Source organism: Chanodichthys erythropterus, chromosome 2, assembly GCF_024489055.1.
Source record: "Chanodichthys erythropterus isolate Z2021 chromosome 2, ASM2448905v1, whole genome shotgun sequence".
In the NCBI taxonomy this organism is placed as follows: domain Eukaryota; kingdom Metazoa; phylum Chordata; class Actinopteri; order Cypriniformes; family Xenocyprididae; genus Chanodichthys; species Chanodichthys erythropterus.
The window spans coordinates 10322357-10345593 of NC_090222.1; the positions used below are offsets into that span (position 1 = coordinate 10322357).

The following is a 23237-nucleotide window of genomic DNA, read 5'->3' on the forward strand; positions in this document are numbered from 1 at the left end:
GTCATATGTCAGTGAAGCACATTTTGTCAATTACAAAAAACTATTTTCTCTCAGTAATTTACTGTAAATAAAAAAGCAGAATACATTTTCTTCACTATATCTGCATAAATTAAATTACACCAAATATAACCATGACTTATAAATACTTAAATATTAAATTAAAGTACAATAAGGATTATTTTAAACAGTTTTAAAATAAGCTGAATTTTAATTAAGCAAAATATAATTTATTTAATTTATTTATTTAATTTAGACAAATTCTTGACGGGTTACATGAGATTCACCTGAACATTATTTTGCATTTCAGCATACTGTTATTCTTTTTAGATTTCCTGGGCCTGTTTGTTTATTTAGTGCTGTACACTCATTAGCACTGATTACATAACAGTTTAGCACATGCAATGCAAAATATGGCTAAATAAGCTTTGCCAAAAGACTTATTATCACAAGAATGTCACGTTACAATGAGTTAAAGAATACAATGGGTTGTCCCAAAATGGCATTCCTGTTCAAGCAGAGCAGTCTCCTATTATTCATCATGCCATTCTTTAGTATCAAATGGAAACTCAAATTTTTAAGCTCCCTACTTATATGCAGCTTTCCTTTGCTCTCTATCTCTCAAACTCTGCACTCTCTCCATGTGAGTGTGTGATGCTACTATGGAAGAGATGAACTGTAGTAACAGAGTTTGAAAAGAAAAAGAAATAGATGGACATAATTGAGGGGAAAATGTAAGCTTAATGAAAATCCTCATCCAGCGTTTTCCTGCCTTTAGTTTGTTGTCATAGTTACTCATTTGATTAGTGTCCTTAGTTCAGGTGTGTCTTGTTAATTAGTCTCATTTGCCCCTCTGTTTGACTTGTATATATTCCCTGTGTTCTCCCTCAGTCTCTGTTAGTTCTCATTTGTATGTTGTGTTATCCTGAGTTTCTCTTGGGTCCTTGATTTCTTTATTAAAAGTTTACATTTCTGCAGATCTCCTCGTCATGAGTGTTCCTACGCCATGTACTGTTACAATTATAAAATCTGTCACAAAATCACGGAGAATGAAAGGAAAAAAAATAAAGAAATGTATTACCTGCATATGTCCATTCTTTTGCTAAAAAAGAGAAATAATGTAGTAAGGTTACAACAGATACATCACTTCTTAATTTTGACTTAAACAATTAGTGTCTGACACAGAGCAGTTTAATTATTCCACAATTAGATGTTACTGAAGCATCAAAAAAAGCAAGTAAAACTATAAGTCCTATAACTTGCTCTCTTTTCATCTATGTTTAGTAGCAATGAACATTATTACCAAAGGCCATTGCATTAACAGTACATAAATAATCAAAGTCTTACCAGTTCCTGCGCACTCTACACACTTTAAAAAGAGAGAAAGAGACACTGTTATCCAAACCAGGTCCATGCTTTTACCCTCCTCTCCACAGGCTACACACACTCACACAATGAGAAAGCTGGTCTAGACACACCAGTAAAAATGTAGAAATGGTGAAAATCCAAGTATTAAAAAATAAGTAGCTGAACGGCTTGAAAAATGTATGAATACAAAAATATTCACAAAGAAAAAATAATTCTTGGTCTTTTTTTGTATCTCAATGAATTGGTCCAGCAAGCTGAATTGTGGAAGAGAGAGGCCATCACATGCCACAGAAGAGGATGAAGAGTTACACCGTGAAGAGAGAAATAATCGGAAGGAAAACAGGACGAATGAATGAGAAAATCACTTTCTGCTGGACACTGAAAAATGTGTCTGACACAACTAGCTGGAAAGGGGGAGGACTGAGGGGGCGCAGGCAAAGCCTGATTGAAGGGGTACTGAGGTGATAATAAAGAGAGAATGAATAGAGACAGAGAGAGAGAGAGAGAGAGAGAGAGAGAGAGAGAGAGAGAGAGAGAGAGATCAGAACTAATAGAAAGTTTAGAATCCCTTTATTTATTGTAAATTGTAATCAATGTTTTACAAACTTTTTGGCATGTATAACTACCAAATATCCAACTAAAAACCTACAGTACATAAAAAGTATGTTATATTATAATAAGCAAACAATGAATATTGATTGAAATAACTGAATTGACAGAGACATGACATTTGGATATTTTAATTTCTGAAATGACAGAGATATGACATTTGGATATTTTAATTTCTAAAATGACAGATATGACATTTGGATATTTTAATTTCTCAAACGGAATGTAACTGAATTAAATACATTTTGTATTGAATATAAAAAATAATGTTTCTAGAAAGTTTAGAGCATCTGTTTCTAAAGCTCAAAGGTCGTTTAACGTTTTATTGCACTTCATTATTCAAACGCTGGAGGGCAGTAAACTCCATCTTTTAATCACCCCTTTTTTTTCTTCTTCAACTTCAAAAAAAAAAAAAAAAAAAAATCGATACGAACATTTGAACTATTGTTCTCTTGTTGTGTTATCTGAGTGTTTATTTAGCTTGTTCTGTACTATTCCCCAGTCATCTCAATGGCAAAAAAGTGTCCTAATCATCCTGAATTCTCCCTATAGATGCATGCATAGGAGTGTTTTGGCCTTTTGATTTATTTTAAGAAATATATATTTTTAAAAATGTTATTAAGATTTATTTAATATTATACATGAATTTTAGTTCGGTTTCCCTTCATTTCCTTTAGAAAACGTTCATTTATGTGTTCCTCTGTAGTGAATGATGTAGGTAATGCAGCCCCCTCTTCTGAGTCTTTTTACAGGTGCATTTTCATGCTACGCTGTCATCTGTTCTCGCCACATTTGAGATTTAACGGCTTTGTAAATAAAATAATACATTTTAAAATACCCGCCCAAAAACCATGATTTGACGTTTCAGTCTTGGTATTTCTGCCCCTTCCTCCTTTTTAAATTTCACAGCGTAGTGATCCGTTTCAACGTGAAACCGTTGCACATACTTACGCAACGCTCGTGACCCATGAAGGTTTCGCCATTGGTCAATCAGTGGTGAGTAGGGCGTGGTATAATGGTTGTCATAATTTTCATTGGCCAAGTCCGTATTAAAGGCGTGGTTTTGGATTTCATTCACAAATCTCTCAGGCTGCGTTTCACGTCCATGTGCATGTTGCTCTTAAAGGGATACAGGCCCGTTTATAAGTCTTCTGGAATGATCAGAATCAGTGAATTGCGATATTATTTACTCATTCCTCATGTCTCATCAGATATATTTTTACTACTTTCGCGTTTGATACCTGACGTCGTCTGTTTACTGAGTTCACAATGGAAGAGCAGTACAAGGTTGTGAGACTGTATTTTGCCATCTTTGAGGAAGGAAATGTCCCTAGAATAATACCGAAAACCTCACAAAAAAGATCCAAACATTGATTAAAACATTAACTGAAAAAGATGAAGAAAAGATGAGAAAATATGTAAAATGTAGAGTTTGGATTAGGGTAGGCCTACATAATGACAATAGCTGTGCTCACAGTGCAGTTTGTTTCCCAATGAATAGTCGGTTTTTATATATATATATATATATATATATATATATATATATATATATATATATATATATATATATATATATATAAAAATAAATAGATATAGTTTAATTTATGAACAGCAAAGTCTGTTCTCGGTCCATCCTTTTCCTTCTCCATCTTCCATGCATATAGCATTTCTTTCTGTGTTTTCTTTCTGTCCCTCCTATCTGCCTCTTCCATCCATGCTTTCATACTTTTTTCATGCTTTTTCAAGTCTCTTTAAATCTTTTACTGATCATTTCTTTTTCCTTCATAGCTCAGATCTTTCCTTTTCCAAAATTTATTTTACGTTAATTGATTTACGCAGAGAGTTCCTTTTTTTCTGGAAACCCATGATATTCTATCTATTCTGGAACACATTCCAGTGTTACGTAGTGATTCCAGTGTTTTTAAAGTGATTTCAGTGGGTGTAGACCAAAATATAAAAAATATATTTACAGTTAAAAAATAATCTAAAATTTTGTGCATTATTTTTTCCAAAACAAAAAACATCAACGAAAACTGCTACATCTATTGTGCAAATCTTAAACGAAAGCTTGTTCATGTGAACTATTTTACATGTGATGAATGAAGAAAGAGTTCACGTGTGTCAGGTGACTGACATTGGTCTGTAGATTAGCTGTCTTTCAGTGTTCGCTTACCACGTGATAGTGAGAATGAAGTTATGATTTTATGATTGTCTTCCGTAATGATTTTGTTCCTCTCCCCTCATAAGTGTAAATGCGCCCTATATGTACATTACGTACTGTATCTTTTCGACCTGCGTGTGTTTACACTTCTGATCCGCTACACCTATGCCAACACATATACGACACCCATGGGCGGAGCTACGAGTCATTCAATGGCCAGTAGCAGAATAGCGGAGCAATTACTGGCTATATCGTAGACCAATAAAATTGTTACTATCTGACGGCAGCGGCCAACGACAGTCTGTGCGTGGATGGCACTAAATTGTGCACGTGTGTCTTTGCACATGTTGACACTCGGGAAGTGAGGAGAGAGAGTGAACCGAGAGAGGGAGCTGATCTGTGGGATAGAGTAGAAGGGATCCTCGGGAAGGGTTTGCGTTGCTTTTACAGGCGCCCTGAAGGTGAGGTATGTTTTTAAATCAATTCGTTTTTTGGTTGCATGTCATTACACAGGAATAGTATGAGAAAGGTACTTGCATTACTCACTTTAGATTGTTAAACTGTTAATTGGTGTAGTCCGCGCATGCATCTGTAATTGTACTATTACTGCAACTTGGCGTGTATGTATGCGTGAAAGATATTGTTTATCATTTGTTCAAAATGTAAGAAAATAATTGAGATTCGTCAAAAAGTGCATAATAATGCAGTGGAATTTGGGGAGTAAGTGCTGAATATATATATATATATATATATATATATATATATATATATATATATATATATATATATATATATATATATATATATATAATACACACACATACACACACACACACACACACACATACATATATATATATAATACACACACATACACACACACACACACATACACACATATATATATATATATATATATATATATATATATATATATATATATATATATATATATATATATATATATATACATACATACATACATACATACATACATACATACATACATACATACATATACAGAACAACAGAACCGGAGCCTTAAGTGACCCTAACGAGTTACAGTCTGAACGAGAAACAAGACCGAGAAACAGATTGAAGGAATACAGGAGAAGAGGAGAGAGATATACTTTGTCTTTACTATGTGCAATGAAAAATGGCACACTTCAAGAGAAAGAGCAAAGGAGAAAGAGAGAGAAATTAAAAATGGTTGGGGGAGGGGCAAGCGACATGAGCCAGTGAAAAGTGAGGGTGTGTGTTTCTGGGTGTTTGTATGCCCCTGCCCATTTCCTTGTATGTGTGTGTGTTTGCCAGAGGGAGAAGAGGAGTAAGAAAATGAAGAAATGGAGAGACCCTAGCTGCCTTCTTTAACCACTAGTCTTAAAGCATCCCACTGCACCCCTCCCCCATTTTCCTGCTCTAGACGACACACACTCACAGACTTACACAACCGTGCACACACTTACACACTTGCACAGGCATGCATGCTCCTCGGTTTTATCTGATCTCCGAGGGTCTAGACAGACCCTATGTTCTCTCTAATGGCTCAGACAAAACGGTATGAATGAAATAAATTTAATATTGGAATTGGGTTTATTTGGTTTTATAGAAATTGGGTTTATTTTTGAATATGCTGTAGCATCTGAAAAACCTAATTGAAAATCTTGGTTTTCAAATCTTAGCATTTAAAGTTTTAGTATTTAAAGTGTAAAATAAAGAAATGATAAATAAATTAGACATAGGCTACAGTTTCTAGGTCACTAATCAAATGTAATCAAATTCGGACATTGCCAATGGGAAGTCTGTAGTACAAAAGGTAAGATTTCCTTGCTTACATTAAAACACATAAGATGGTCTTTGGAACATTTGTGGCACAAAGTGTTGTCATTGCAGCAAAACAGACATACGGACTTTCTGAAATTCATGTTTCTCGATTTAACCAAAATTAGTATGCTGATTAAAATCATTTGGAATTTAAAAAATGTATTAATTGCAAAACATAAGCAATTCATTAGTGTTCTCAGACTTTCGGGGTCCACAGTTTGTGCAAATTTCCTTCTTTTTTTTTTTGTAACCTTGACATACCCTCTAGTCAGCCTACTTCCATTTTGTTCTGTTCCAGATAGAGTTTCTTATTAAATGCACATCTTTTCCTCTTTTCCCTTCTTCACTTTCATTTTACTCACATATATTTTGCTTCAAAGCTTTGACTTTTAAGTATATTTCTTTTTTTTTTCTCCCCTTTTCCACAGTCATGCAGTCCACAGAATCTCCTTCCTCTCAACCGTCACAAGATTCACTAAGCTCCAACAACAGTTTCTTGTTCAGTGATGATGAGATGAATGTTTACCTGTTGGAGGACAGGGACAGGCCACATGGAGCCCATTTGACTCAGTCCACTCTCTCTAACAGAAGTGTTTACAGTATGAATGGGGAGCAGGAGCGTCCTGGATCTCAGTGGGCATGTGATGGATTCAGTGACCGTGAGAGGTCACGGGGCAATAGTCACGCTGGGTCAGCGTCTTCGTCCATCTCATCATTTCTCTCCCTCTCCTCGTCTTCATCTGGATTAGGGTGCAGCATCTCTGAGAGTGAGCGTGGAAAGAATGGAGGAACTGAAGGAGACCTGCTGTTTGTTCGTAAGGTGACAAGCTTTCCACCAATTCTCAGTAATTCACACCTGATATTAACATCTGTCATGAGTGTTCCGATCAAATGTAGTTAGTTAAGACCCAGACCCCCAGTTTCACAGACAAGGCTTAAGCTAGTCCTAGACTAAAATGCATGTTTGAGCTGTTTCAACTGAAAGCAACTTGCACTGACATATCTTAAAATATGCCAGTGTTATTGTTTTGTCTCAAGATGCACACCAGTAAAGTTTTTTTTCTAGTGTACATTTATAAAAGCTACTTAAATGTCCTGATTGAACTAAGGCCTGATCCTGGCATAGTCTAAGCCTTGTCTGTGAAACCCGCCCATTATGTTTTACTACTAGTACATATATATGCATTACAAATGTGACTTCTGTGACTGCCTGTGATTGAGGGTCTTTGAATTAACAGCCTACAACACCAGTGTATTGTTGTGCATTGTGTTGGCGCAGTGATTGTTTCAAAGATACCTGGATTTTGATTCTGCAAACAATGTTTTGAGCAGAAGGCTCACAAGTCAAATACCTGTATTAAATGAACATAAGATGTGCATGGATCACACAACATGATCTACTGTTATTCTTTTCTACTTTTATTGCTTATATCTACTTAAAGCAAACAGAAGATATTCTGAGAACAGATGGTTCTTATCTCTATGAGACACACATGGCTAACCTTGTTTTTGTACAGAGGTTGATTGCCAGGTTCCCTTTCGATACTTCACTCGTACTGCGTATGGGGAAAAGTCTCCCTTTTTCCCCGTCACTGAAGCCTTTTTCAATAACGCAGTGTAACTGCATCGCCATTGGTTCACTCATGAGAAGTTGTTGAACCAATGACAGCGCGGCATAGCTGCGCGACCTATGGCGAGAAAGCGCGCGAATATTCCCGCTGAAAGGGGCGGGGTTTAGTGCTATATAAGCGGGCGTTTCACCATAGGATTTCAGTCCTTTCTCCTTCAGCGACGACTACACATCTCTTCGCTGATCTCCGCGCTGAAGCCGAAGAAGCTCGCTGCCTGGAAGAAGCAGCTCTCGCCGCCGTTGAAGAGGCCCCGCAGCGGACCCAGCTGAGCTGCCGGCGCCATCCGGCGCCCCCTCAGAGGGCGTTTCTCCTCGCGGTTCTTACCACACTAAGAGCATTTCCTAAGCGGATTCGTCTGCTCTAAAAGAGCTTCCGCGGCCCTCGCCGCTCTAAAAGAACCCCCCAATCGCCATTTTCACGGCGCCGGCTTTTTTTAATGCCGCGTCACTCCTATGACACCTGCAGAGCCCCTCTGCAGGACAACGATGGACACGACGAGTGCATTGGATGCCTGGGTAAGCCCCATGCAGAAGCCGCGCTCACTGACGCTTCATGCCCGCACTGCGAGTGCATGAGTCTGGCCTCTCTGCGCTCGCGGGTTGCTTTCTTTGCCGGAAGCAGTCCCGCCGCTCGCGCCCTCCCATCCCCTTCCTGCCGCGAGCCTGTGAGGAAGAGACAGCGGGGTAGAGCGACCCAGCGCCCGGAGTCGAGCGAGCTCACGTCGGCCCAGCCCCCGCGTGCCTCGCCCTCTCCCACCAGAGAGCAGTCGCCCGTCAGATTCTCCCACCCTGAGCAGCGTCCCTCAGCATACGCAAGTGACCTCGTCTCATTCGGTGGATCGGATGAAGAGCTGCTAGATGAGTCCATGTCTCTCGCGGCTTCCGAAGCAGAAGGGTGGGCTGGCGAGTCGGACGACCCCGCCCCCCCGCCTCCGCTGGAGCCCATTGAACACGGCTCGAGCATGGACGCCGAACTTCTCCGCGTCCTCTCAAAAGCTGTGGAGGAGCTAGACCTGGATTGGGCTCCGCCGGAAGAGCCGTCACGGAGCCGCCTGGATGAGTGGTTCCTGCCGGGAAGACGCCAGGCCCCTCGTCAACGTCCTGCCCCGTTCTTCCCCGAGGTACACGAGGAGCTGACCAAGTCATGGCGCGCTCCCTACTCTGCCCGCCTGGACACCTCGCACCGTTCAGCCTCATGACTGTGGACGGTGCTGAAGAAAAGGGCTATGAGCACCCGCCGCCCCTGGATGAAGCAGTGGCAGCTCACCTCTGTCCTCCCACGGCTGTGGGCTGGAAATCTAAGAGGGCCCTTCCTTCAAAGCCCTGCAGTACTACCTCCACCCTGGCTTCGCGAGCCTACGCATCTGCAGGCCAAGCTGCCTCAGCGCTCCACACTATGGCCATCTTCCAAGTGTTTCAAGCCAAGCTTCTCCGCTCTATGGACGAGTCCGGCTTTGATGCACCCACCTTCAGGGAACTCCGCAGTGCCACTGAACTAGCCCTGCGAGCCACAAAGGCCACAGTCCAGGCCATTGGAAGGTCCATGGCCAGCCTGGTAGTTTTGGAGTGCCACTTATGGCTCAACTTGACAGAGATCAAGGACGCGGATAAGATGGCCTATTTAGACGCCCCTGTCTCGCCTTCCGGTCTCTTTGGGCCATCGGTAGAGGGTCTCACCGAGCGATTCACCGCAGCGCAGAAGTCGTCTCAGGCCATGAGACACTTCTTGCCAAAACGCTTCAGCTCCGCATCTGCTTCAAGCCGACCCAGGCCTGCGCTGACTCAGCAGAGCAAGCCTGCCCCCTCTGCCTCCCAGGCAGCACCACCAAAGGAGCAACGCCAGCGCTCTCGCTCTGCCAGACGCTCCCTCCCAAGACGCCAGGGACCCCGGCCCAAGATCGCACTGGACCCTGTGACGCCTAAGTCATCCTGATTTAAGAGGAAGGAAGAGGACGGGGGAATGTCTCGCTGCGGTTGGACCACCCCCAAAGCTCCTTTGCGCAGTTTCCCCTCCGCCTCGTTCACATCCGGGCGTGGGAATGACGCTCAGTGTTACAGATGGACCCACAAATGTTGCATCCACACAAACCGCCGTTTTCACGGCGAACACATTTTTACTTTTTCTAAAAAAGGGCAAATTTCCTCTTCCACTCCCCTCGGTGTACACCCCCCCCACCCCCCCCACCCCCACCCCCTCAGGCGGGCTGTCAGCCGATGTCATTCAACCTCTTGCCACCCGGGTCGAGGCTTGGCGGGCCATCCCCGGGCTGTCAAAGTGGGTCCTAGGGATCATAAGTCAGGGCTACTCGCTCCAGTTCGCCCGAAGACCCCCACACTTCGGCGGGGTGCTTCAAACTTCGGTGATTTCGGACAACGCTCACATTCTCTGAACCGAAGTCTTGGCACTGCTCAGGAAAGGAGCAAGGTTTGGTCCTCAGAGCTGTTCAGGCTCTCCACGAGAGCCCCGTGGCCCATTCCTCTGAGACGGGACCTTCTCTCTCAGGCGTACAGGACAATTTGGCACCCGCAGCCAGAACTTTGGGCTCTGCACTTATTGTCCCTCGACGGGAGCCGGTTAACCTCCCCGGGGATGTGTTGAACACCATCTCTCAGGCAAGAGCTCCGTCTACGAGACGTCTCTATGCCCAGAAATGGTCAATCTTTGTTGATTGGTGCTCTGCATGCAACATAGATCCAGCGGAATGTAACGTATCTCCGATACTGTCCTTCCTCCAAGAGCGTTTGAAATCAGGGCGAGCCTCTTCAACGTTCAAAGTTTACGTAGCAGCCATTGCAGCGTTTCACTCTCCTATCGCTGGCCAGTCGGTGGGCAGAAACGGCCTAGTGGTGCGTTTCTTGAGGGGTGCTAGGCGATTGAATCCTCCTCACTGTTCCCACCTGGGACCTATCTATGGGCCCAACAACTCTAAAGTCGTATTGAAACCCAGGCGTGGCTACATCCCCAAGGTGCTCTCGACCCCGTTCAGAGCACAGGTCATCTCCCTCTCTGCGCTCCCTGTCTCATCAGAAGAGCAAGAGCTGGAGTTGTTGTTGAGAACTTATGTAGAGCAATCACAGCCTTTCCGGCTATCAGATCAGCTCTTTGTTTGCTTTGGCGGCCGCACCAAAGGGTCTCCGGTCTCAAAGCAACACCTCTCGCGTTGGATTGTCGACGCCATAGCTCTTTGTTACTCCTCCATGGGCTCAGAGTGCCCCATAGGAGTTAGAGCTCACTCCACTAGAAGTATGGCCTCTTCGTGGGCCTGGTCCAGTGGAGTTTCCATCAAAGACATCTGTGAGGTGGCCGGCTGGTCCTCGCCGTCCACCTTTGTCAGATTCTACGAGTTGGACGTTCCGACTTTGCAAGCTCGGGTCCTACTGGTGTGATGCAGTGGCCTCTTCGAGCCCCGCCTCAAACCGGTTCAGGAGGGATCTCCTCTTGTAGTGTAACTATGGGTTCAATGGCTTCGGCCTTCTCATTAGTTTCGTGGACCCCCCCTAGGCATCCCAAACTTGTCCAGTCGTTCCCTATCGTGGCACGGCGCGGTTGAATTCGTTCCCCATACGCAGTACGAGTGAAGTATCGAAAGGGAACGTACTCGGTTACTAACGTAACCTCGGTTCCCTGAGATACGGAACGAGTACTGCGTTACTTGCCGTGCCACGAAGCTGCGGCTTCAGGGTCGTCGCTTCAGTCGATATGGCCTGAAATCCTATGGCGAAACGCCCGCTTATATAGCACTAAACCCTTCCCCTTTCGGCGAGAATATTCACGCGATTTCTCGCCATAGGTCGCGCAACTATGCCGCGCCATCATTGGTTCAACAACTTCTCATGAGTGAACCAAAGGCGATGCAGTTACACTGCGTTATTGAAAAAGGCTTCAGTGACGGGAAAAAAGGGAGACCTTTCCCCATACGCAGTACTCGTTCCGTATCTCAGGGAACCGAGGTTACGTTAGTTACCGAGTACGTTTTCTACACAAGAACTTTTTGAACCCATTTACATCTGAATTTAGTGCTGTTCACTTCTGCTGGGATTGCCTATATATTAATATCAGATGCAAACATGTTCTTAGAGAGTTAGTTTGAATATCACATGATGGTGGCTTTCTCTCCCCCTCAGTGTTTAGAGCTGCAGGGGTTTGTTCGGCCTCTGCTGGAGCTTCTAAACGGACTGAAGAAAGGAAGATTTGACAAAGGTGAGACAAAAGCAGAACGCCTCTATGTCCAGCCTTAAACATCACTTTATGTGAACAACTTTATATTATACAACTGTAATGGGCCTGTAATAATATGTATAGTTTAGAGTGTATCAACCTTTTTATGTGTGTGGTTAGTTATCTGCATATGTTCTCTTGTTTTCTGACTCTTTTATTCTACTGACTTGTAGAATATATACAAGTGGTGTGGGTGTGCAGCCCAATGGTTTATAATTTATTAAAACCAAAAGTCGTTTTACTTTCGGTTTTCAGATTTGCACATTTAATTACATAAGTAGAAAACATCCAACTGTGCAGGTTTAAGTGATTTAATCTGACTCTTTCTGATGAATACTGAGATTTCATCAACACTTTTACTGCTTGTGATTGGCAGGTCTGAGCAGTTTTCAGCAGAGTGTTGCAATGGACAGAATTCAGAGGATTGTGGGAGTGCTGCAGAAACCACATATTGGGTAAGAGAGTGAACATCAATAAGAATTTTAACATAACATTAGATGTTATTCAGATAACGAGGGAATACACAAACAGGGTTGAACTGTAATTTTTTAGAGGTGAAAGGTATAATCTCACATTTTTTATGTAGTATTTATGACATTCTTAGGAGCCCCATCTTCTGAGCAAAGTCTTGTGTATAGACATCAGGGCATTCAAAGGACATAGACTAAACCTGTAGAAGGTGCTATAAAAACCCAAAAAAAAAAAAATATATATATATATATATATATATATATATAATATTATATATTTATATATATATATATATATATATATATATATATATATATATATATATATATATATATATATATATTATATATATATATATTTGTAACAATATAAAATTCTTTACTGCCAATTTTGATCCCTTAATGTGTCACTGCAGAATAAAATTTAATAATAAACTTCTTTTTTGGCTGTTACTTCTTTAATAAATATATATATATATATATATATATATATATATATATATATATATATATATATATATATATATATATATATATATATATATATATATATATATATATATATATATAAAATAAATGCATTTCTTATGAACTTACTAGTCATGAATCCTGAAAAAAATGTATCACAGTTTCCAAAAAAACATTAAGCAATGTTTTCATTTTAAAATGTATTAAAATAGAAAACATTTATTTTATGTAGTTTTTACTGTAGTTTTGATCAAATAAATGCGGATGTCACGATCACGTCTGTTCCTGCCACATACATTACCCGTAATCCTCTCTGCCTATCACATGCACTCACTCCACCAATCACCTGTTGCCACATACAGCCATGCACACTCCACACTGATCACCACACCCAGCTGATACTCATTACCAGGACTATAAAAGACTCACTCACACACCACCTCACCGCGAAGTCTTGATTACCCAGTGTATCATCTCCGAGCGTTTATATTCCTGTCTGCCTGTCTGTTACCGTTGCTGCCTGTTCCTGTTTCTTGACCCGTTGCTGCCTGTCCTGACCCTTGCCTGGTATAGCGTTCTGTGTATGATATCCGCCTGCCTTGATCTACTGCCTGTACCCTGACTACGTTTCTGCCTGTTCCTTACTGTTCCTGTTTGTTCCTGTTTTGACCCTGCCTGTACGACCACTCTACTTTAATAAAATGCTGCATTTGGATCTCTGCCTCAGTCCCGCTTCGTTACAGAAGACTTCACCGCCACCACGATCCAGCAGCTTTCCCGGAAGACATTTGTACGGTATGGACATTGATCAGTTGTTGCTATGGAGTACGCAGGGCACACGTTCACTGGAGGATTACATCACAGAATACCTAAACCTAGCTTATTATTCGGATCTGCCTGACTGCGCACTTATTGATTTTTTTTGTGATGGAGTGAACCAGCCACTCAAAGAATAATTAATTCACAATGGACCCCGTTCCACCCTTAGTCAATTTTTGGATTATGCCTTGTTGACTGTTGGCTCTCAGTTTACTGTGGGTGAAGCGGGGGAGCGTGATTCCTCGCTTAATCATGTAATGCTGCCGCGCCAAAGGACACTCACAAGATGGCTGCTCCCATAACAGCAACACCACGTCACGTCTCCGCTGATCGCCCAGAGTCACGTCACGTCTCCGCTGATCGCCCAGAGTCACGTCAAGTCTCCGCGGATCGCCCAGAGTCACGTCACGTCTCCGCGGATCGCCCAGAGTCACGTCACGTCTCCGCGGATCGCCCAGAGTCACGTCACGTCTCCGCGGATCGCCCAGAGTCACGTCACGTCTCCGCGGATCGCCCAGAGTCACGTCACGTCTCCGCGGATCGCCCAGAGTCACGTCACGTCTCCGCGGATCGCCCAGAGTCACGTCACGTCTCCGCGGATCGCCCAGAGTCACGTCACGTCTCCGCGGACCGCCCAGAGTCACGTCACGTCTCCGCGGACCGCCCAGAGTCACGTCACGTCTCCGCGGACCGCCCAGAGTCACGTCACGTCTCCGCGGACCGCCCAGAGTCACGTCACGTCTCCGCGGACCGCCCAGAGTCACGTCACGTCTCCGCGGACCGCCCAGAGTCACGTCACGTCTCCGCGGACCGCCCAGAGTCACGTCACGTCTCCGCGGACCGCCCAGAGTCACGTCACGTCTCCGCGGATCGCCCAGAGTCACGTCACGTCTCCGCGGATCGCCCAGAGTCACGTCACGTCGCTGGTCCTGTCCGAGAGCGGAGAGGATTGCATTCCAGCATGAATGATCCTCCACTGACTACAGCACGAGCAGCTGGCATTCCGAAACCCACGACCGATTCGCTCTCAAGCCCGGTGGCCGCTTCGCACTCAAGTCAGACGGCCACTTCGCTCTCAAGCCCGGTGGCCACTTCGCACTCAAGTCAGACGGCCGCTTCGCTCTCAAGCCCGGTGACCACTTCGCACTCAAGTCAGCCGGCCGCTTCACTCTCAAGCCCGGTGGCCGCTTCACTCTCAACTTCATCTGCTTCAACGCTCTCAACTTAGTCTGTTTCAACGCTCTCAACTGAGTCTGTTTCAACGCCCTCAAGTTCGCCGGTAGTCATGGACTCGAACGCTCTGGACGCGATGGACGAAATGGCTGCTTTGCCAGTGCCCACGGGCAAGATGGCCGCCCCTGCGGTGCGTAAGGATGCAGGGGGCGTTCCAGCCACTGAGTCTGCTCCAGAATCCACTCCAACCAGTGAACCATCGCCTCACCCTCAGAAAAGGAGGAGGAGTAGAAGGGCATCCTCCTCTCCTCAAGACGCCTTCAAGAGGCCGCTGTGGGCCTGGGGTTCATTTCAGAGGTGTCTCTAGCTCCGCCCAAGTGACATGCCTACCAGCACCACCTGTGCTCCTTGCCCTGCCGGCGCCACCTGTGCTCCTCGCTCTGCCAGCGCCACTCAAGCGTCTCGCCCTGCCGGAGCCACCCAAACTCCTTGCCCACAGGCCCGCAACATGCCCCGTTGAAATCCCCAAGAACCTTTTGGGGGGGGCAGTATACCTGAGGGTGGGGAGATTGTGGGTGGGGACCTTGCTTGGTCACTGCCGTCATCAGCCTTTGAACTGTTATGGCCACCCATGGGCTGTAGCCCACTTTGGCCATTAATGGATTCTGACCCACCGTGGTTATTCACGGACTCTGTCTCGCCGTGGCTGCCCAAGCCACCTGACCTGCCGTGGTTGCCTGAACCACCTGACCTGCTGTGGCTGCTCAAGCCACCTGACCCGCCGTGGCTTCCTGACACACCTGACCTGCCGTGGCCGCCCGAGCCACCTGACCCGCCGTGGCCGCCCGTGGCACCTGACCCGCCATGGTTGCCCTGGAACTTACATTGGAGACCCTATTCCCGTCTGAGCTCCAATGCACCCACCCCCCCTCCCTATTCGTGCCATTTACGTCGTGAGGACGTGCCTTCCGGAGGGGGGGCGTTATGTCACGATCACGTCTGTTCCTGTCACATCCCGGACTACATTACCCATAATCCTCTCTGCCTATCACATGCACTCACTCCACCAATCACCTGTTGCCACATACAGCCATGCACACTCCACACTGATTACCACACCCAGCTCATACTCATTACCAGGACTATAAAAGACTCACACACACACCACCTCACCGCGGAGTCTTGATTACCCAGTGTATCATCTCCGAGCGTTTATATTCCTGTCTGCCTGTCTGTTCCTGTTTCTTGACCCGTTGCTGCTTGTCCTGACCCTTGCCTGGTATAGCGTTCTGTGTATGATATCCGCCTGCCTCGATCTACTCACTGCCGCCTGTACCATGACTACGTTTCTGCCTGTTCCTTACTGTTCCTGTTTGTTCCTGTTTTGACCCTGCCTGTACGACCACTCTACTTTAATAAAATGCTGCATTTGGATCTCTGCCTCAGTCCCGCTTCGTTACAGCGGACTTGGTGTGTGTGTTTTTGTTTTTTTCTTTCTTTTAAATTACAATATATTTAATTTTAATTAATTAATTAAATACCTGCATTTTAACTTTCAGTTGGTGAATTCATATTTTTGCCACTAAAACAACTCTATTCACAACTCTATTAATCTATTCTATCAAATTTAGCTGTTTGTTGATTGAATTTCAACTCCGTAATGTATTAAGGTCATTATGGACTAATTATTTTTGGAAAAGCATTTCATTTTCTTTGTATTCACAGAAGTTTGAAGTTGATCAACTTTTCTTTAAATTTAAAGGTGCCCTAGAACCAGTTTTTACAAGATGTAATATAAGTCTAAGGTGTCCCCTGAATGTGTCTGTGAAAAATACCCCATATGTTTTTTTAAATTAATTTTTTTAACTGCCTATTTTGGGGCATCATTAACTATGCACCAATTCAGGCTGCGGCCCCTTTAAATTGCACGCTCCCTGCGCTCGCCTGTTCTTCTGAGGTCTTTTAAACAAATGAGATTTACACAAGAAGGGGGAAACAATGGTGTTTGAGACTCACTGTATGTCATTTCCATGTACTGAACTCTTCTTATTCAACTATGCCAAGGTAAATTAAATTTTTGATTCTAGGGCACCTTTAATCTTTAATAGTGAGACCATTGTGCTTTGTGTGATTATGTGATTGCTCATATTTCTGGTATTATCCCATTGCAAACCTCCTAAATACAAATAGACAGATTCTACTCTTGCCTCAAACTATCTCTAATAATCAGATGAGAGAGATAGTGAAAATCAGAACGCGAGGTCACAGGACTGAGTCAAGCCTGATATGAGTGCATATTGCTCTCATTTTGGATTTTCTAACCCAAATAATTGAAATAGCTTTGAAATTTATTGGTTTAATAAAGTAAAAGAAAAACAAATATTAAGTTTCTTTCTGTATGAAAATATTCATTATATGTGTATATATATGTTTAGTGTATGGCTAATACTGAGGGTGTTATTTTTAGATATGGAACTCTTACATTTACTACACTTTTAGTATCATATCTGCCAAAAAATACTAATCATGGAAAGTGTTGATTATAGCATTATATTTAGATCTACTCCCATTTCATAAAAGGTTGCAGCTCTGAGCATTGTAGTCGATCACAGTCTGTTGAGCAACCGAATGCAATCATCTCGCCATTGTAACTCGACTTCTGAACTCTCACTAATACTTTGATTTTAGCACAATGTAAATAGGAGATTCATTTTGCAGTGTAGACAGCATCATTGATTATAACTAGAGTTTTTGTGACAGGTCACTGAAGTAATTGACAGCTCTGTATATAATTAAGTCATCATTTAAATGATTTTCATGTTCAAGTTGACCGTGTAGACACTGACTTGATTTACTGAAGCATAAACAGCAAGAAACAGTTTTGCAACAAAAAACGTCTACTGTACATGAGTCCTCACATATCAAAAAGCAATGATCATAGGTTAGCATGGATGTTGCAGAATCGGTTACTTACAAAACCTGCATCGAATTGTGAATAGTTTACCACAGAATACACAGTGAAATGAACCAAAAAAAACAAATAGTCCTCTCCTGAGACATTCACATAGTTGGAAAAAAAAACTAGATGTTTTGACAGCTTAGTTTCAATAAAAGCTGTTTTTGGACTAATAGGGGTGTGTTTTTTTTTTTTTTTTTTTTTTTAGTTCTGAAACTTACAGCATAGTACAAAGAACACTTACTTTTTTTCAATTTCTCAATTCATACCCCCTTACAATTGGATATGATCCAATGGGAGACACTGAATTAATGGATACAGGGAATGAGGTTTCATATTAGCTTGATTGTAGTTTTTAGAAATTGTTCGAGATGAACACTCAAGTAAGCCAGATGTACTGTATGTTGTACGTTAATGATTAATTAAGATGCTTAAGGCCCAGTTTCACAGACAGGGCTTAGCCTAAGCCAGGATTAGGCCTTAGTTCAATTAGGATTTTTAAGTACCTTTTATAAACGTACACTAGAAAAAAACATTACTGGTGTGCATCTTGGGACTAAACATGACACTGACATATTTTAAGATTTTTCAGTACAAGTTGCTTTCAGTTAAAACAGCTCAAACATGCATTTTTGGCTAGGACTAGCGTAAGCCTTGTCTGTGAAACTGGGGGTTAAAGTTATATTGTTGTATTAAGTGTTCACTTATTGCTCAAATTATTGTTATTGTCCATATTTTTCATAATGTAAATTGTAATCTTTATATTAAACCAATAGGCAAACATGTTTTACCTTCAAATTCACACAGATGTACTAGCAGAGTAAGCACAGATGTTCTTCATCATTAACTAAGGCATGTTTGATTATTGAATATTATGCTTATTGAATTTTTGTTTTTTTACAGAGAGAAGTACTTGCCTACTTTGCTCCAGATAGAGGTGATGCTAAAGATTTGGTTCCCTCAAGTGACTGCTCAAGTTTCTGTGACACCTAACCCTGCTGACTTTTCACCTCAAAACATTTCCACCCATGGCAAAAGCAATATCACTCCCCCACACAAGCATAAAGACCAATTACATATTCCAGTCAAGGTTAGTGTAGACGCAAAAAAGAGACACACAGCATATTCGCTGGTGGACTCCATTTACAGTATGTGAATTTGTAGACATTGATGCCCTTTCTTATTTTCTCGGCTCTTGCAGAAGCGAAGATTGAGCTGGTCAGACACAGACTCACCCTCCTCTTCTCCTCCTGTGGTGTGTAAGCGCACCAAATGTTGTGAAGAGCAACATCAGTGGCCATATGTTGATGGAGGGGAGGGCTCTTCAGGGACCCCTGCCCTTTCCTCACACATGAACCAATCAGACAAGCGATTAAGTGAAACCCTGGAGCACAAGGTCATCCGGTGGTCAGGTTCAAGACTGACATGGGTGCACATTGCTCCCATCTTCTCCCCACCTAAATCTGATCCCTCTCATAAAGGCGGAATGGCTAATGTTAGAGGGAGTGGCAGTGTCCTCCTTCCAGTTTCCCCTCTCACCAGCAGGAGCAGTCCAGTCATGCAGGACAGCTTCATCTCCTCCACCACACCTTTTTCAGAGCCAGCTGGATGCCAATGCCAGCCTGTGAGTTTAGGGACAACAAGTCCATTGCAGGAGCACACCCAGAAACCCATCCCAGAAATCACAATGAAGCCTTCAAACCTAGAACAGCAAAGCCCTTTACAAACCTGATGCAGAGAAACCAAGCACAACCAGCTGAAAGTCTTCTCTGTGTCAGAGAAGAATTAAAGTATGGAATGTTAAAAGGGTTGTCTATTACAGTGATTGAAAAAGTATATGTAAAGAATCTTGAAGAAGTTTAAACTCAACATGTAAGACTTTTTTTAAATTGATTGGGTAAAAACAATTGGCTGTTTTTAAACTGGAAATGAGAGTACCTAAATTAAAGGTGAAGTGTGTGAGTCTGGTGCCACTGCCATCACCAAATGGAATTACAAAAATCATTATTTCAAACAGGCTTTGAAACACTCCACTATCTGGCATTGGTCAGCGAAATAGTTTGCCCTGCCCAAAAATCAAGGCATTGGTTGAGTCAGTGTTTGCATGACCGTATTCTAACGTCCAAAAAATTACACAGTTCACCTTTTAAGGAAATTTGATATCATTTACATTGCCTTCAATTGCCTGTTTAAATATGAGGGAAAGTATAATCATTGACTTTGTTTTATTCCCAAAATAAGGACAAATTAAGACTAGAGAGCAATAATTTTAATGAAAGTATAACACAAAGTCAAGTCAGCAGTATGACTTAATATACCATCAATTAGATGGCATAGAATAAAAGGGTTAGTTTTAGTTTCTTGTTTTCTCAAATTGCTACTGAGAATGTTGAGATTATATTGATTTTAATTACAATTTGAAAAAGCTGCCAGGAAGACAACACAGTTGTAGCATTAAAAGGTACTTTTTGTAGTTCTGAGGAAAAATGTAGCAGCATCAAAACTGACTTTTCGATATCTGATATTTTACAAATGTATGAATGGATTGTAACAGAAGCTGTTACAGTTTCTTTTACTGCATTTTTTAAAGCCACTAATTTTCACCCCACCCTAGTGAGAGTTTTGTGTGTGTGTGTGTGTGTGTTTGCTGACAGTGGTGGGATTTTAAATGTAAATGAAACCACTTTATTTATTTGCTGTAGAATCTGTGACAACTGCTCAAACTGGAAAAATTACCCACAAATAATATTCACATAAGTGATGATATCACAACCTGAAATAATATAGGAAATTATGTAATACCCAGGTTGAAAGAGAAAAGAGAATTGACAGAGTCTGAGTCTGCTTGATTGAAATATTGTGTACAGTGCACTGAAGGAGGCTAGATGGAAAAACTTCCTGCTCTGACAGATGTGAATTTAGATGCTTATGCAGCTGTTAAGTGATCTATTTGAAAAAGGGTCAAACGTCAGAAAGGATGAAAAAGTGCTAATATGCCAACCTTTATTTATTCACTTGTTGATTTTAATATTTATTTATGTTTATTTGTATATGTATTTATCCACATGGCAGCTGAGGTCATTAGAGCTTGGTCTGTTATGGACTATTTTAGTTGCTGCGTGGAAAAGTAGAGAAAACAAATGAAGGAAATCTGATATTGGAAAACCTGTGCCTTTTCTCTAAAAAGGATATTCATTGTTGTATTTGTTGATTGTGTATTTTTATCAAATGGTAGAGAACATAAAATCTCCAAACTTTCATATGCACACATTTATTCATGAGAAAATGTGTGTATTTGGACACAAAGTAACCATTTACTACTAAAAGCAAAGTGATCTACAGTAATCAATAACAAATATGTCAGTGTCAACTGGTTATCATAGCAACATTCAAAGAGGCGCTGTATTTTCTGACCAATCACTGCAGTCAGTTGAATCCAGAAACCAGCAAATTTCTTGGATCAGTATTTTTGGAGCTGATGAATTATAATGATGAAAAATGCCCTTATGCATGAATTAATGGGGAAAAAAATTGCATCAACTTCACATGCTGCTAAATTACTGATTTTAATTGATATTTTAATCGCTTATTGTCCAGGTGCCCTATAGCAATAGAAATTCTTGCCATGTTAATAATCAGAACTGATATCTGCATCACCTTTATTATATGTAATTGACTTTTTATGTAATGATTTTGTAGAAGTTGCACTTGTTTTTATTTTATCATGTTTTATACTGTACAGGTTATTTAAGACCAGGACCAAGAGGGTTGATCATAAAGGATGTATATTGGTTGTTTAAACTGTCTTTTTATATAACTTATACCATGCACTACACTGGAAATCTTTATGCTGTCAGTCCTTCTTTCCTGTCACTTTGTCTTTTGCCTGTTTTTCCCTTCTTCATCTCTTTTTCTCTGTTCTCTTCATCTGCTTTTTACTGTTATTCATGCCTTTTTCAACAAACATAAACCTTTTAATAAATAATGCATTTTGGAATGTACTATTTGAATGTGTTCTGTAATATATATATATATATACACACACACACACACAGGGGGGAAGGGGAGTGAGCTATTCTGTCTTGGTCCGTGTACCTTCTGGTAATTCGATTTTCTACTTAAAAATAAATAAAGAGAAAAGAGTGTATACAAATAAAAGTAGACACTTAACAGTTTTTAATGATGTCTTAGGGTGCTTTCACACTCGGTTCGATTGCCTGGACCAAACCCGAGTTTGGTTGCTTCCCCCTGACCCCACTGGACTGTGTTCATACTATATTATTTGGGTCCGACCCACAGTTCGTTTGCGTCATCAAACCAGCAGCTGTTTACTCCATTGCTTAGTAATAGGCTACACTACAGCTCTCTGCTTGCAGCATGTCAGTAACTCTCATCGGGGAAGTGAGTGATACACACACACATTTTTTTATCAAATAATATGGCATTAATAGCGGTTCACTTCTGCAATTTGGTACGTTTGCATTCATATCAGAAGTGGACCGTACCAGAGTTCACTTGAGCCATACCCCAGACCACCCTTTTTAAGCGGCATCTGGTAAAGTTCGCAGGTGTGCACCCGAGTTCAGAAGACAGTGTTCACATCATCCAAACATACCAAAATCTGATGTCAATTTAAACCTGCTTGCACACCAAAAGTGCTAATGTGAAAGTACCCTTACTCTTATTTGTATGACCAAAATTACGGAGGATTTTAAGTTCATTCCGCTGTTCACAATCTGCATTGTAAAAAGCGCTATATAAATAAAGGTGACTTGACTTGTTATCAGAAAACGATGCATCAATCCACATTCACCTGACCAAAGGTGCACCATATTGGTATGTTACTCCCTCGAATGTGAATCTCAAGAATGGTCTGTGATGGGGGGGCTATCTGGATATGAAAGTAAGTGCCTTTCAGATCCACTGATATAAACCAATCCCCGGGGTGAATTTGCATGAGGATTTGTTTCATAGTTAACAATCTGAAAGGCCATCTCATGAGCCTGCCATCCTTCTTGGGGACAAGGAAGTAGTAGCTGTAAAAGCCTGACACACTGTGCTCCGTGAGAACTCTCCACAGCGCCTTTTTCCAGCAGAGACTGAACTTTGGCTCTGAGGACATGAGATCTATCAGCTGAGACCAAAGCGTGAATCAAGGCCATAAAGCAGGGCAGCCTGCGAGCAAATTGGATCAACTAGTCTCCTTCTATTATACCTAAAATCCAGCTTGGCACTCTGGGGATGGCTTCCCATGCCTGGATTCGAGTGGCAAATGGTTGAAGTACTACAGGTTGTGTCTCACGCTGAAGCGGGAGAATGGCACCTGTTACAGCATTGAGAGGAGTAGGAATGCTCTTTTTGTGAGAATGTAAAAAAATTTGTTTGGTTCACTATAACAGCAAGAAGAGTTTTGGGTGTGCAAACTGATGGGGTGGGCCCAGAAATGACAGCAAACACATCATCTCCAGCATCCTGAACTAAAGAGGGGACTGGAAGACAGGCATGCTTTGAGGGTGGTCCGGCCTCAGAGGGACTTAACCCTC

The 23237-nt window shown here is 42.2% G+C and overlaps 2 protein-coding genes across 6 annotated transcripts in view; one reads left to right on the top strand and one right to left on the bottom strand.

Annotated features, from left to right (window-relative positions):
• ca14 (carbonic anhydrase XIV) overlaps positions 1–1411 on the bottom strand; it is a 115398-nt gene extending 113987 nt beyond the window's left edge. The window contains exons 1-2 of the mRNA XM_067392393.1: positions 1345–1411; positions 1079–1099 (exon numbers count right to left, since the gene is read on the bottom strand). Of these exons, the coding sequence (XP_067248494.1) occupies positions 1079–1099; positions 1345–1411 (88 nt within the window). The remainder of the gene's footprint in view (positions 1–1078; positions 1100–1344) is intronic.
• A 3048-nt stretch (positions 1412–4459) lies between these two features.
• LOC137024638 (circadian-associated transcriptional repressor-like) lies at positions 4460–21634 on the top strand. 5 transcript variants are annotated; one of them, XM_067392425.1, is made up of 6 exons: positions 4460–4601; positions 6388–6779; positions 11715–11790; positions 12185–12263; positions 18598–18784; positions 18896–21634. In XM_067392425.1, the coding sequence occupies exons 2-6, from the start codon at positions 6390–6392 to the stop codon at positions 19424–19426; spliced, it is 1263 nt and encodes a 420-aa protein (XP_067248526.1). In that variant the 5' UTR covers positions 4460–4601; positions 6388–6389; the 3' UTR covers positions 19427–21634. The 5 variants fall into 5 exon arrangements, with proteins under 5 accessions (XP_067248526.1, XP_067248517.1, XP_067248550.1 ...); XM_067392416.1 differs by having other exon boundaries at positions 4460–4596; XM_067392449.1 differs by having other exon boundaries at positions 4460–4596; positions 6548–6779.
• Positions 21635–23237: the final 1603 nt, after the last annotated feature.